General features: G+C 29.0%; 3 protein-coding genes across 6 annotated transcripts; 1 reads left to right on the forward strand and 2 right to left on the reverse strand.

Annotated features, from left to right (window-relative positions):
• Positions 1–381: 381 nt before the first annotated feature.
• Positions 382–7,101, forward strand: Ttc26 (tetratricopeptide repeat domain 26). Of its 4 annotated transcripts, none has more exons than XM_089227820.1 (11): positions 382–564; positions 1,328–1,380; positions 1,552–1,677; positions 2,137–2,328; positions 2,395–2,603; positions 3,286–3,478; positions 3,593–3,859; positions 3,933–4,130; positions 4,211–4,319; positions 5,240–5,480; positions 5,697–7,101. In XM_089227820.1, exons 2-11 carry the CDS (start codon positions 1,378–1,380, stop codon positions 5,806–5,808), a joined length of 1,650 nt encoding a protein of 549 aa, XP_089083946.1. In that variant the 5' UTR covers positions 382–564; positions 1,328–1,377; the 3' UTR covers positions 5,809–7,101. The 4 variants fall into 4 exon arrangements, with proteins under 4 accessions (XP_089083946.1, XP_089083948.1, XP_015373998.2 ...); XM_015518512.2 differs by lacking the exon at positions 382–564 and adding an exon at positions 1,112–1,189; XM_089227821.1 differs by lacking the exon at positions 382–564 and adding an exon at positions 1,121–1,139.
• Positions 7,102–7,311: 210 nt separating this feature from the next.
• Positions 7,312–8,122, reverse strand: LOC149056252 (uncharacterized). Its single transcript, XM_089226357.1, has 2 exons — positions 7,713–8,122; positions 7,312–7,622 (listed from the first exon to the last, which is right to left on the reverse strand). Exons 1-2 carry the CDS (start codon positions 8,107–8,109, stop codon positions 7,312–7,314), a joined length of 708 nt encoding a protein of 235 aa, XP_089082483.1. The 5' UTR covers positions 8,110–8,122.
• Positions 8,123–12,164: 4,042 nt separating this feature from the next.
• Positions 12,165–13,831, reverse strand: LOC149056253 (uncharacterized). Its single transcript, XM_089227046.1, has 2 exons — positions 13,200–13,831; positions 12,165–12,799 (listed from the first exon to the last, which is right to left on the reverse strand). Exons 1-2 carry the CDS (start codon positions 13,279–13,281, stop codon positions 12,165–12,167), a joined length of 717 nt encoding a protein of 238 aa, XP_089083172.1. The 5' UTR covers positions 13,282–13,831.
• Between the last annotated feature and the right edge of the window lie 1,176 nt (positions 13,832–15,007).

Genomic DNA, 15,007 nt, shown 5'->3' on the forward strand with positions numbered 1-15,007 from the left:
GGCGATGTTCTGAATAATATGCTTGTAATGTTCGATGGCTGTAAAAAAAAATAATAATGATTGTTTTTTGAGAACTAATCTATATATTAGGTATTATAATAATGTAATAAAAAAATACATAGGTAGTAAATAAGGTAGGTTGTACAATTTTTGATTAAAATTTTTATTTTTACAATAATTTATATATTTATATAATAAGTTACAATTTATAACATACTGGAGTCTAAACCAAATAATCGAGCACTGCCGGACCGATATGGCAGTACTCGTATCTATATTGTAATATAAAAGCTATTATAAGCGATAAACTTATGGCTTGTAATTAAGAAGATATATTTATTAACTAATAATATTATACCAATATAATAGTAGTAAATATATTAAATATTTTGTTTGTCATGCTGTCATATCATATTGGCATACTCGGATAATCGGATATCTCAAATGTTTTTCTTAAGTATAAAATATAAAATGCGTATATTCAAAAATGCAGTCATTTGTAGACTTGTAGATAGTAGTGGTGCCGACTGTAGATGAGCTGTTTAGATTAAGGACTCAAATCAGGTAAGCCATCAGCGAAGGTTCAAGATACATTAGCTTAACTTAAAAATTTTCTAAGTAGGCCTGTTATAAGCCTAAATGTCAGTGGCGGACGCAGGGGGAGGGGTTAACTATCTATTAGTAGGTATAGATTGTAATAAATAATATTCTTTTTGATAAAATAAAAATATATATATATCGGTAGGTACTTCACAATGTCGTTCAAATATTTTTTTCAAAATTTCCCGAATTTTCATATTATCTAGAATTCGTGGGTGCTTGGCTAATATTTAATAAATCGTAAAAACAATTTAAATAAAGATAAATGTTTTGCTTTTATTTAAACCACTGACTAAATCTTAGTACGTGATTTAAACTTAGACGATTCAAAGTTGACTATATTAAATGTGCTTGTGGTCCACTTAAAAAATAGCTTTACAAGTTAGAAAAAAAATGATATATTCAATATTGGCATCCCTGCAGACTACATTAAGTACATCGAGTATGTAGATTGCAGGTAGTAAGTATCTACCAGCTCCTATTAAGTTGCTATGGATATGAGTACTGACGTGGAAACCACAACAGTATCTACTATTTGTGTAAGTTAACATAACTGTACAATAGTTGGTATTTTAAGAGATATTAGTAGGTAATATTATTCTAAATACTAATATATTTTAATAGTTTAGTCATTACAAACTTGTAGAATGTAAATACCTGAGCTTTAAGATACTTACGCATTATCCACATGAAATAATTATTAATTAATAATTATTATTATATATAGGTATAATTTATACCTGATACACTAGCCAATATCCAATACTCACTTCAAACATGGTAAGATCAAAAATAATATGTAATCAGTAATCACCTATTATACTCACTAATCTTATGAATAAATTTGAATACATTAGTATATTATCACCATGCACTAATTTTATAGTTATTGATATTTGTTAGATTAAAAGTATTTTATATTGGTTTGGTACCTATGATATTTTTCTATAGATTCTATCACGTGTGAAACCAGCGGTAGGACAGCAATTAGAGAAAACTAAACCGACAAATCATAAGATAACCGCTAAGGATTTCATCGAGAAAAGAGACTACACTGGTGCTATAACTATTCTAAAAGTTAGTATAGATTTTAATAAATATTAATCCTTTGAATGATAATTAAGCTAATTATTCATTACAATAAAATCAAATAAACTCATGTATAAAATTATATTAATATGAAAAAAAATTTTAAACAAAAATCTGAAAAATGAAAACACAACAATTAATTAACTTATACACATGCTTAATGCTATTATAATATACATATTATATACTTAACATAATTATAATTTATATGAGTAAGCATATTAAATAAAATTTGATATTAGGTATAACATAATATAATGCACTAGTTAATACGTGTATCGTATATATATATATATAATATATATGTATATCATGTATGCACATTGCGCATTGCATATGCTAAACTATTTCTTTATAGTGTACATTTTTAAATTATATTTTTATACGAATTATACGATAATTGTATAATATCTGGTATATTTTTTACTAATTTGTTAATGTTCTTAGTTTGAAATAGAAAAATCAAAAGAAGATGTGGAGTTAGAACTATGGTTAGCGTATTGTTATTTTCATTTAGGTGATTATAACAACGCGATGTTAATTTACAAAAATCATAGCAAAAATCCAGGAATAAAACATTTGTTCGTCAATTTGGCATGTTGTTATTTTTATTTAGGCATGTACCCAGAGGCTGAAGATGTAATTTTTTAGCATAAATTACCTATACGAACTATTAAAATAATAATTGTTGTCCATTAATATAAGGTATTAGACAAATCTGACATCTCTGATGTAAAAATTCGATTGCAATTTCATTTGTCACATAAACAAGGCAATGAAAAAAAACTCATGGAGTATCATGAACTTTTAGCAGATGTGGTTGAAGATCAACTATCATTAGCAGCTATACATTATCTTAGATCACATTATCAAGAAGCTATTGATATATATAAAAAGTTAATGATCAACAATCGGTAAGTATATAAATTCAATCCTAATATCTAATAGTAGTTTCAATGTATTGAATTAAAATATAGTTCAAATGTTCAAAACTTCATTCCACAATTCACAGATATATTTAGGCACCAATAGAGTATGTATATCTGGTTTAAGTACTAATAATAGTACTATAAAACCGACACTTCAAGTTTCATGATCGTAAATAATTTCTAAATATCAATAAATTTGAATAATTATTAAAAAAATTATCATTATTAGAATTTAGAATAAAAATATCTTACGATTTGAATTAAATTACCTAAATAGCTTGTTTAAACTTTAAAGAGATCCAATTAGAGAAGATACAGCTCAGACCCCACACCCACGTGGGGAAATCATACCTACCAAAATAAAAAAAAACAATACGTACCTAATTATCAAGTTTTCGACTTCTTCATATAATTTTAAGACTCAGGCCCAAAATTGAAATGTTAATTCATACAATGGCATAAGGCATTAAGGCTACTATTAAAGCTTCTATATTTGGTCGTATAATACACCTAAATTCGAGAGTAAGGTAAACCGGCCACTAGAAGAATAGGTAATGAAGAGTAATGTCTGATAATATTATTATGGTGTTTAACACTATTTTTTATAATCAATTTACCTATAGTTTAATTAATAATTAATAGTTAGGTACATTTATTATATTCACAGACATTTTTTGGCGCTGAATGTTTATATGGCTCTTTGTTACTATAAATTAGACTTTTATGATGTTTCTCAAGAAATTTTAGATGTTTATATTAAAAAATATCCAGATTCTATGATATTAACTAATTTAAAAGCTTGCAATTTATATAAATTATACGATGGTAAAGCTGCTGAATCAGAATTAAAAAATATTATCGTAAGTTAAATAATGTTAGGTAATGAATTTATTTTACATGTTTCATATGAAATTATTTAAAAAATATATATATTCATGTTTTTTTTTTACTTTATATCAAAAAAACAATTAAAGGCAAGGAGATCATCAACATTTAAGTTTTGCGAAGATTTGATTAAACACAACATGGTTGTTTTTCGTGAAGGAGAAGGTGCTTTACAAGTGTTGCCAGCTCTTGTTGATATTCTTCCAGAAGCCCGTCTTAATTTAGTAATATATTATTTAAGACAAGGAGAGAATGAAGAAGCCTACGAGTTAATCAAAGATTTGGAACCAGCTATCCCTCAAGAATATATATTAAAAGCTATTGTTAACGTTGTTGTTGGTCAAGAAAAAGGAGATGTAAAAAATGAAAACATTTATTGATAAATTTTTAAAACAATGTTTAAGGTGTATATTTTGTTTGTATTTTTAGACTAAGCAAATCGATAATGGACAGAGTTTATTTAATATGGTAGGAAGTAGTTCCAGCGAATGTGACACAATACCAGGTCGACAATGCATGGCTTCCTCTTTATTTTTAGAAGGGCGTTATGACGAAGTTAGCTTATATCTAAGTTCGATAAAGAGCTACTTCTCAAACGATGATAGTTTTAATTTTAATTTTGGTCAGGTATTTCTATCAACTATTATTTATAAACCAATCGACTAAATGTCTAAATAATCAATAATATTTATAATTTATATATTTAGGTTAAATTATCACTAGGTGAGTACAAGGAAGCAGAAGAGATGTATTTACAAGTGAAAAGCAACAAAATACGTGATAGTTTTATTTACATAAATCATTTAATACATTGTTGTAAGTTTTCAATAAAAAGTTTTGACAAACTCACATATAGCAGATAGCTCATTATGATATTGTTGCGTATCGAGTAGTGTCCGATTTCCTATATATATAAATATTATTATTATTATTATTATTATTATGGATATTGTCGCGATTAATATTTTGGTATCGGAAATCGGCACACTGTCGAATTACGTTAATTTACTTTAGATGTTAGATCACTCATCGTTTATAGACCACGGAAAGCGCTATACGATAAGACCGCAACGCGTCGTCCGTACTATTGTGAATTTTTGTAATTATAAATTATAAGTGAAATTTGTTAAAATAACTTATTTCGGATACATTCCATTCATACTTTAAAAACTCGTTTCGTTTTATATTATTATACTCAGCAGTACTCTCACTTCCAAACAAATATGATGGATATACCTACATATTATATATTATATTATGTATTTATATGGGACATGAACATTTAGAGTTTAGAAGTTTCTATTCATACAAATTAATTGTTATTAAGAAATTGTCCAAAAAAAAAATAATCCAGTACTCATCCTGAGATGGTTTTGCATAACAATTGAAATTCGACTATGTTTTAATTTAAACTGTCTGCAGAGTGGGTGGGTGACCTAGCAGCTATCTGTATGACTGTATCTCTAATAAAAAAAAAGTTTTCGCACTTAGATCGAGTATAGGTCGTTATGTATCCGAGGTGGTTGATTTTTTTAAATTGGAAACCTTTAGCTATATCTCAGTGAGCTAAATGTTCTAACTATCTAACTTTTATGTACGAGTATATATTATGTCTATAGTCTATATAATATTTAATATTTAATTTAGTCAAATATGTAATCACTTAAGTATTAATTACCTATTATTAAGTTTTAAATAATATTGTTTATTTGTAAAATTATGCATTTTTTTTTTAGTTATTATGAATAAAAAGCCGCAGTCAGCTTGGGACTTATATTTGAAAATTGAAAATTCTCAAGATTCATTGATGATATTGCAGTCAATCGCAAACGATTGTTATAAAACTAATCAGTTCTGGCAGTCAGCAAAAGCATTTGATATGCTCGAAAGATTAGATTTGTTGCCTGAATATTGGGAGGGAAAACGTGGTGCTTGTGCCGGCATATTTCAACAAATAGTGCTTGGAAATCATCCACAGTGAGTTTAATTTTATAATTTTATAAATTTTTAATAAACCTACTAAATTAGCATGTAAATACTAATGGTGAAATTAGAGGGACCCCATGAATCTGAATCGTCTGAAGCCACATTATCATAATTTCACCACTGGTAAAAAACGTTGCAGTACAATAGTTTCGAAAATTCGAAATCACTACAACTGGTAATAACAACAACATTTTTATTTTAATATAGAGATCAGATTGCTGATGTCATACATCTATTAAGAAATTCAGCAAATTCTCAAGTTGAACAAATTATTAAAATGATGAAGAAATGGGCGAAAAATAACAAAGTTGTTGTTTAGATTTATCTATTAGTCATAGGTTAGCGTTGCCTGATGGCTAAATAGCCAATAGGTACCTATACCATTTTACTTTTTAATTTTACAGGTGTGTTACCCTGGCACCCCAAGTTCAAAATTTTGACTTGAAAACTGTTTGGTATTATGTTATTTATTATGTAACATTTTGTAACCACAAAAAAAAAATTTGTAACCCCATCGGTGCCCCGGAAAACGGCGATACATGTTCCGGGTGCCAGGGTAACGTTACCCCAGCACCCCAAACATTAAATAATTAAAATTTCGACTTGAAAACTGTTTGGTATTATGTTATTTATTATGTAACATTTTGTAACCACAAAAAAAAAATTTTGTAACCCCATCGGTGCCCCGGAAAACGGCGATACATGTTCCGGGTGCCAGGGTAACGTTACCCCAGCACCCCAAACATTAAATAATTAAAATTTCGACTTGAAAACTGTTTGGTATTATGTTATTTATTATGTAACATTTTGTAACCACAAAAAAAAATTTTGTAACCCCATCGGTGCCCCGGAAAACGGCGATACATGTGATACATGTTCCGGGTGCCAGGGTAACGTTACTTAGTTAAATGTACAAGATAACAGTTCAAAATTTTGGAATGTTAAAAAGCTTGACAATTTTATACAAGGTCCTCTACTTTAAGTTGTTATTGTTAATTTAAAAATATGAAAATACATATACTGCATAGGTACAATTTTTTTTACAATTATATTTGTGTGGTGATACTTGAAACATTTTATGTACATCTATTATTTTATTTTATAATTTTATTATATTTTGCATTTTAAAATGCAAGTTTTTCGGGAAAATGATTGCATCCTACCTATAAATTATAATAAATTACTTTATTTACAATATTATCATAAAATAATTAGTTATAATATTATATATGCGTACAGACCGGGTGTTGACCAGTTACCCTCAACCAAAGGTACCATTTGCCCATAATAAAAATTGTATTAAAAATAATAGTTCACCTGGTACAAAGAGAGTATTTGACCAAAGTGCTTAATTTTAGATTTGTGTAAGTGTAATTATAATTATTGTTTTTATTATTTTTATAAATTTTACCTATCATTTTATACATTTTTTTTATTATTTGCATTTTTTATGTTACAAATTACAATACCTAATATCCTTATAATTTATATTATATATATAATAGCAAATATAATTGTATACTATATTACCTTTTTTGAAAACTTACATTTTATGGCACTTATAATTATTGTATTAATTATACTTTTATTATAAATATTATTATCATTTACATATTTATGATATTTATTTCTGCTATTTTGATGTATTATAATCATGTTAATCACACCTACTGTATAGCAGAGCGTTACTCACCCTTTTTCATTTTTTTTTTTACTTCAATGTCACTTGCTTTTTAAACTGTTAAAGTACATGTATTATTTGGAATCGGATAAATAAAATATAAGTAGTATTAAATTATTAATTTTATATATTTTATACAATTTATTTTGTATACAATAACATTTCAATGTTCACTTTATTTTTTGTTGCTAACGATACTCCATCTTTTAGGTCATCATAAACTTCCCATTGATCATTGGATCTATAAGCAAACGCCTTATAGTGGCCTGCAGTCACTCTTAAGCCCCACCGGTCTTGACCACTAAATCCTACAGCCCCTCTTAAATAATAAACTTCCTTGTAAATTTGTATTGTCTTTGCAATACTGTCTAAATGTAATTGAACTTCTCCTGCATAATTTTTTTGGATTGCTCCAATATCGCTTGTGTTAAAGCTCGATGATGCTTCTAGATCTGAGGACATTAAACAGTATAAAAATTACAGTTGTTTTACAATATAAAATAATTGTTTCTCTTTATCATTATTTAAAATATATAAAATACCTTTAGGTAATGATAGTAGTTCTATCAACAAATAGCTTTTCATACTGATAGATATAATTCTATTACTTTTGCAGCTTTGACACTCAATATACTCTTTTTCTGTGAAATATTTATTAATTTTTTCTTGGACGTTAATTTTTCCCTCATAAGCCGTCAATGATAATACTTCATAGCTGTGGTCCAAAGAAAATTCTGAACAGAGAAAATCTGAACAGCGGTTAAGTTTAATGTATGATGGTATATCTTTTAATAATTTGTTGGCTGTTGATGAAATAATATCCATTGCATCCATTAATTTAATGTCGCCGACAATATGGTTATTATTTAATTCATAGTATGGAGCTAATAATCTAATACGCTCATTATATATTTTTTTTCCACTTTTACTTTTGATCATAGCTAAATCAGTAATCAGTAGGCATTATAATAAAATTATAAATATAAACAACACAACAGTAATAATTTCATTTAAGTATAAAAATAGATATTTTGGTAATTGCGATGACTTTGAATTCAACCTCTTACAAACTTCTTAATTTTAAATTCTAAATAGGTATAAATAATGTACTATTTGACATTTGTACGACAAGTATCTTAAATAAAATAAATTAAAATATGAGTAGTTAATTATTTATGGATGTCCATTAACATTCTATAATATAAGATAGCTTGATCTTATACTATGCGACCATGCAGATAAAAAATAGGGCTCGGAAATTTTAGGATTTCGAATGTTTTTAAATAATCATTAAAAACATAGTCAAGTAATATATAAATTTGTTTACTTATAATACGAGTTTATACTTAAAATGTATAGTTGCATATTTTGCATATTTGACAATTATTTATATGAATGAGTAAGTTTTTAATTCCCAACTTAAGAAAATATCTAATAGTTCAATGTAATGCTCAAGTTAATTAGTACTGTATTAAAAATAAACAAATATATTCAATTTAAGTTGTTTTTTATTTAAAAAATTCACATCGACACAGCGCATGGAGCTTTCACAGTGCTTCGCTAAAATTTATTTTTGATTCATAAGTAAGCCAGTTAATATTTGTGTTACGCGTTATGAAAACAAGTGTTTCGAATCACAAAACGATTTTATTTAACGTTTATATTTTATAACTAATAACAATATGTGCTATATTAATTAAATAATTTTTACATTTAAGAACAAAGAAAAAGAGAAGGACGACCGAATACGTCCGTTACGCCGGTTACGTATACCGACGATTATCGAATTTCGTGCGAAATGATCGCCGATTTGAAATTATACCTTATCGCATACGACCGATAGGTACGTACCGAACAATTTGTTCATAAGACTTGCACTACATTTTTATGTTTATTTGACGTTTTATGTGGGACGTATTAAAAAATAATAATAATAAATAATATAAACGATTAAGCCATGATAGATTTGTATACTTAAACATTTTAATTAATTTAATCACAATTTTCCAGGGTACGTTACACATTTTTTTTTGTGGTTACAAAATGTTACATAATAAATAACATAATACCAAACAGTTTTCAAGTCGAAATTTTAATTATTTAATGTTTGGGGTGCTGGGGTAACGTTACCCTGGCACCCGGAACATGTATCGCCGTTTTCCGGGGCACCGATGGGGTTACAAATTTTTTTTTTGTGGTTACAAAATGTTACATAATAAATAACATAATACCAAACAGTTTTCAAGTCGAAATTTTAATTATTTAATGTTTGGGGTGCTGGGGTAACGTTACCCTGGCACCCGGAACATGTATCGCCGTTTTCCGGGGCACCGATGGGGTTACAAATTTTTTTTTTGTGGTTACAAAATGTTACATAATAAATAACATAATACCAAACAGTTTTCAAGTCGAAATTTTAATTATTTAATGTTTGGGGTGCTGGGGTAACGTTACCCTGGCACCCGGAACATGTATCGCCGTTTTCCGGGGCACCGATGGGGTTACAAATTTTTTTTTTGTGGTTACAAAATGTTACATAATAAATAACATAATACCAAACAGTTTTCAAGTCGAAATTTTAATTATTTAATGTTTGGGGTGCTGGGGTAACGTTACCCTGGCACCCGGAACATGTATCGCCGTTTTCCGGGGCACCGATGGGGTTACAAATTTTTTTTTTGTGGTTACAAAATGTTACATAATAAATAACATAATACCAAACAGTTTTCAAGTCGAAATTTTAATTATTTAATGTTTGGGGTGCTGGGGTAACGTTACCCTGGCACCCGGAACATGTATCGCCGTTTTCCGGGGCACCGATGGGGTTACAAAATTTTTTTTTTCGGTTACAAAATGTTACATAATAAATAACATAATACCAAATAGTTTTCAAGTCGAAATTTTGAACTTGGGGTGCCAGGGTAACACACCTTAATTTTACAACCTTGTTATTTTATTGTCATATATGTATATACCTACTTTATGTCACTTATAAGTATTAATATTATTATTATTACTTATATATTCTTTGTACTTATAAGTATTTGAGTCTAAAAGTCCCTACATATGTATAACAATAGTATATCCATGTACTGACTCTTGAGCATTAGCTAGTATAATATATTTTAAAGTCGAGATAAAGTTCCCACTATGATGAAAAAATGTAGATCGTTTATGTGTTGTGTATATTGTAATATAAGTTCTATAGTATATACCTACTATATAGGCACATAGCGACATAGCTTTATTATGGGTACCTATTATTTACAGGTCAAAATTACTTCAACGAGATGAATATAATCTTAATTTAGAATTTGGATATCCGTATATATAATCCTATATATATATATATATACATATAATCCTATAATGTATATAATTACCTAAATAATTTATTTTATAATATTAAAATGCATTAACAGTATAATATATACATATATATCCATATAGCATATAGGTACGTATATCAATAATAATGGATCAATTAACGTACCAAATACACTCAACAATGTAAAATGTTATGTCAACTGACAGTAAGCTTACCGGCGAAATATCACGAAAATATACCTTTCTTTACCAACACAATTATTATTAATTTTTTATGTATAGGTATAATATGTTTAATGTTTTAGGTAATCGAATACCAATATTGAAAAAAATACTTTACCTTTGTATTGGAATAAAGGAGGATTAAATATTCGAATACTAGAAAAAGTATTTGAATATTAATATATTATTAGAATATACTCTTTCCCTAACAACCTTAACTAATATTTTTCAGTTTTGGAATGGTTGGAAATATATTAACGTGAGTCAATCTCAATCGTAGGTACTTCATTTAAGGTGAAAAATTATCGGTCATGAGTGGAACAAAAGAATGTTGATTTAACAATCACAGTTTTATTTTATAATAATAAATATTTAATTTCAAATTTGGATCTATTTAAACAAAGAAAAACAATTTTGGTTTTACCCAAAATTAATTACTGGCATAAGTCTGAATCATATTTATGTAATAATCATGTTTAATTAATTTTTTCATTAAATGTGTTTATTAGAGCAACTATCATTTTCCATGCTTGTAAATTATTTAATAAAGTGGTTTACGTTGTTAGAGTAATTTTGAGTTAAATTATTACAATATTACATAAAATAATGGCATTTAAATAAGTTAAAACCAACAGCAAAATGTTAAAAAATACATAATAATTGTGTATACAGAATAATAACGTTACAATAATTTATTTTTTATTTTTTACATAGTTTTATTTTTTATAAATGGTTAAAATAAACATTTATCTAATATATCAATATTAGAATACTGATTTTTTTTGGAGAAGATATCGATACAAGTATACATATATGCTGTTCAAGCTTACAATATTTTACAAAAATTAAATTTACATTATACATAGGTATCGAAATGAGTTAAAATTTAACCAACAACAATAATGGTATACCTATATAGTTCAATAGCTACATAGAAAGCGTATGCTTTTGGTTTTGGACGTTTTCTGAAACGTGACCGAATAATGTTTACTGGAGTTCTTCCATTTCTCCGTTGTTGTTACAAATAATGACCTACAGGCTGCACAAACGTATTCATTTGTTGACGAACGGTTTGATTCCGACACCAGAACAGTTTGGATATATTCGTGTTCCAACAAAAAAGATATGCGTTGGGGGATCTTGCATGCGACTCAACCGCCGTCGCCCGAAAACGAATTCGAAAAGTTTCCGATGACAACGTCGTTTGCCATGCGAATGCAGTCCAACTTTCGACTTTCAAATGAAAAATAATCGCCCATGATTTTATTTGACCAAAACGGCCAGATGTATAGTGTACACCAACTTCTACCCTACCATTGGACACCACAGCAATGAAAACAAACAAAAAGCTAACGACGTCGATTGGAGCCGCCAATATTTGCCGAAATGGTTGGTGATTAGCGGTAGGTACCTAAAATAATCAAGGACGTTGCAAAAGTTTTAAATTAGGTTTTGTTACCGCCAATAACCAACCACTTCGGTAAATATTGGCGGCCCCAATCGACGTCATTGGCTCTTTGTTTGTTTCCATTACTTTGGTACCCGATAGGAGGGTAGAAGTTAGTGTACATCTTGCCGTTTTGGTCAAACAAAATCATGGGCGATTCCTTTTCCTTTGAAAGTCGAAAGTTGGACTGCATTCGCATGGCAAACGACGTCGTCATCGGAAATTTTTCGGATTCATTTTTGGACGATGGCGAAGAGCTTAACGCGTCGATATTGTTCGTAGACGATCGCCGGAACGTATTCGAGACTTTACGCGAGCTATTTTCGTCGGACAACGGTGAAAAGCCTATTTCGTTTTCGGTCGGCGACGGTTGTGTCGAATGCTGCAAGATCGCCTTACGCGAATCATTTTTGCCGGACAACGAAGACATTCGCCGTGCTGCAGGTGACGGAGTCAAATCATTCGACGTCTGAATACGTTTGTGCCTGCAGGTCACGTCATGTAACAACAGCGGAGAAGTGATGGACGAGCTCCAGTCATCATGTTTACACGGTCGCGTGTCGGGAAACATGTCGGTCGATTCTGAGGGTTGAGCCGAAGTGGACCACAACAAGTCATCTCGGTTGGACGGCACTGGAAGTAGTATTATATTATTTTATTTTAAATCGTATATAATATTATAGTAATCATGATATCACTCCGTTCGACATTATTAGTTTAATACTGTAACTCCAAAATTTCAGCACACAATTTATTTTATTTTCTTTCCCTGTATAGTCTCCCAAAATCTTAAAACAAATGACGCGCTAACGTCCCATTATTCGAATGCCGGGAAGCTAGTTCAGAACAATTATTAAACGTTTTAGGAACCAATAGTGCACTAGAGGTCCCTTAAACATATAATATATTGCCCATATAAATATTCCATTGAGTTAATGCATGTTTCATCATGCATCTCGGCATCAGAATATCAATGTAGTGGATTACAATAATTATTGTTATTTAATATAGATATATTATAATTAATACATACGTCTTGATATAGGAAAACCATCCAATTGTCCTTGTATCACGAACAAAAAAATACAAACAACTAAATCTGCCGTGTTCAACATTCCATATATGTATATCTTTTTTTATATATCTTTATAAAGATTATTAAGCACTGTTTTTGATTGACTATTGAGAACAAAATAATTTCAAACTAGTGTTATATAACGATTATAACAATAAACAATTTTGGTTTCCTCGGCAATTCGTAAAATAAATTACTCATAAGTCTCATATTTATAATATAATAATCACAGCGCATGTATGTATAACCCAACATTGCCTTTTTTTGTACATTTGAATAATAAACTAAAAACTAAATATTATTTTATTTAAAAAAAAATCCCATAACAATTATTAGTATTGATTATTATGATTATTAGCATTATTAATGCATTGAGGGTCTGCTAGAGCTATAGCCTTCAATTCTTAGGTTCTGAATGAATCGATAAATGCATTTATTTTAATCTGTTGAAGTGTTGTCACTTGTCAGATTACTAAGTGGATCAACTATGTAATTTTTACGTATGATCTGCCCACTAATAAACTGTATTCTGTATGTATAAAAATATTTAATTTGTATAGATACTATGTACCCAATTAATATCATCTCGATTGAGCATTTGAGCCTGCATGAGATATGTTAAATTTGAATTCCGTGATAAATCATTGCAAAAGTAGGAAAAACTTTTCTTATCAGTGACCGAATACAGTTTGTCTAAACATAAGTTTAGAATACTTTATGCCGTGGGCCACACATAACGGTCGGTTTTTTAGACGCGACCGTTTCCTCGGCTGGATCGCATATCAGTCGCATAGATACCTAAGTATAATATCAGTATAAGATCAGTCGGTTGCATTTAAAATAAAACAATTTGAATTTTTTTAGATGGTTCAACCACTGCGGCCCAACCGCTATGTGTGGCGCTACCCTGTTATGTCCGTCCGTCAATTACTTATAATTTGTGTGAAATAGAATTTTCTCACGTGGAAAGTTAAGGTGCGTCAACACGGAGCAGCTTTTGCCGCGCGGTGCGAAATAAGTGTGACGTCACTCCAGTCTCGTTAAAGACATTTTTTTAAAAAGTATTCAAATACATATATCAATATAGGTACAGATACTTACATTGAAAAGTTTTTAAAATACGTATTAGAATACTCGGTAGAAAAAATATTTCTAGGTATTTTCAATTTTATTATAATTCATTTGTTTACCTTATACATCGACAGAACCGATTTTCATGTTTTATTTTACCGATTTTCATGTTTTATTTTAATTTTATAGAGCATTTTATACCGTATAATTTGGTGTAATTATCAAAATATACACATCTGATTTTTTATCAGAATGGTCGAGTATAATTCATGGTAATAATAAATAAATATATCAATTCTTAGTTTTATTTATGCGAAACTAAAACTAAAATAAATAAGTATTTGAAAATTAATAAATACAGATAATTTGAGAAAGTGGCAGTACTGAAGAATTGACTTCTACTCGCAAGAATCACATATTATATTTTACACATAATGTTTGAAATTCACATTGATCATAAATAAAAAGAAGTGAACGGTAAAGAAGACAGTTACGGAATCTTTTAATTATTATACAATGCAAAAAATTACACAGAACGGCAGAACAGAATAAAATAGTCAAAATACATACAACCAATTACAGATTTACAACCGGATATCCGCATGGCGAATCCAAACTCCAAAGCATGAGTAATATAATATAAATCACGGACTATTGAAAAGTCTACAAACTACAACACTAGTAGCATTTAATCT

Source organism: Diuraphis noxia, unplaced genomic scaffold (genome assembly GCF_037042655.1).
Source record: "Diuraphis noxia isolate RWA-SAM2 unplaced genomic scaffold, SU_Dnox_SAM2 contig0004, whole genome shotgun sequence".
Taxonomy (NCBI): Eukaryota; Metazoa; Arthropoda; class Insecta; order Hemiptera; family Aphididae; genus Diuraphis; species Diuraphis noxia.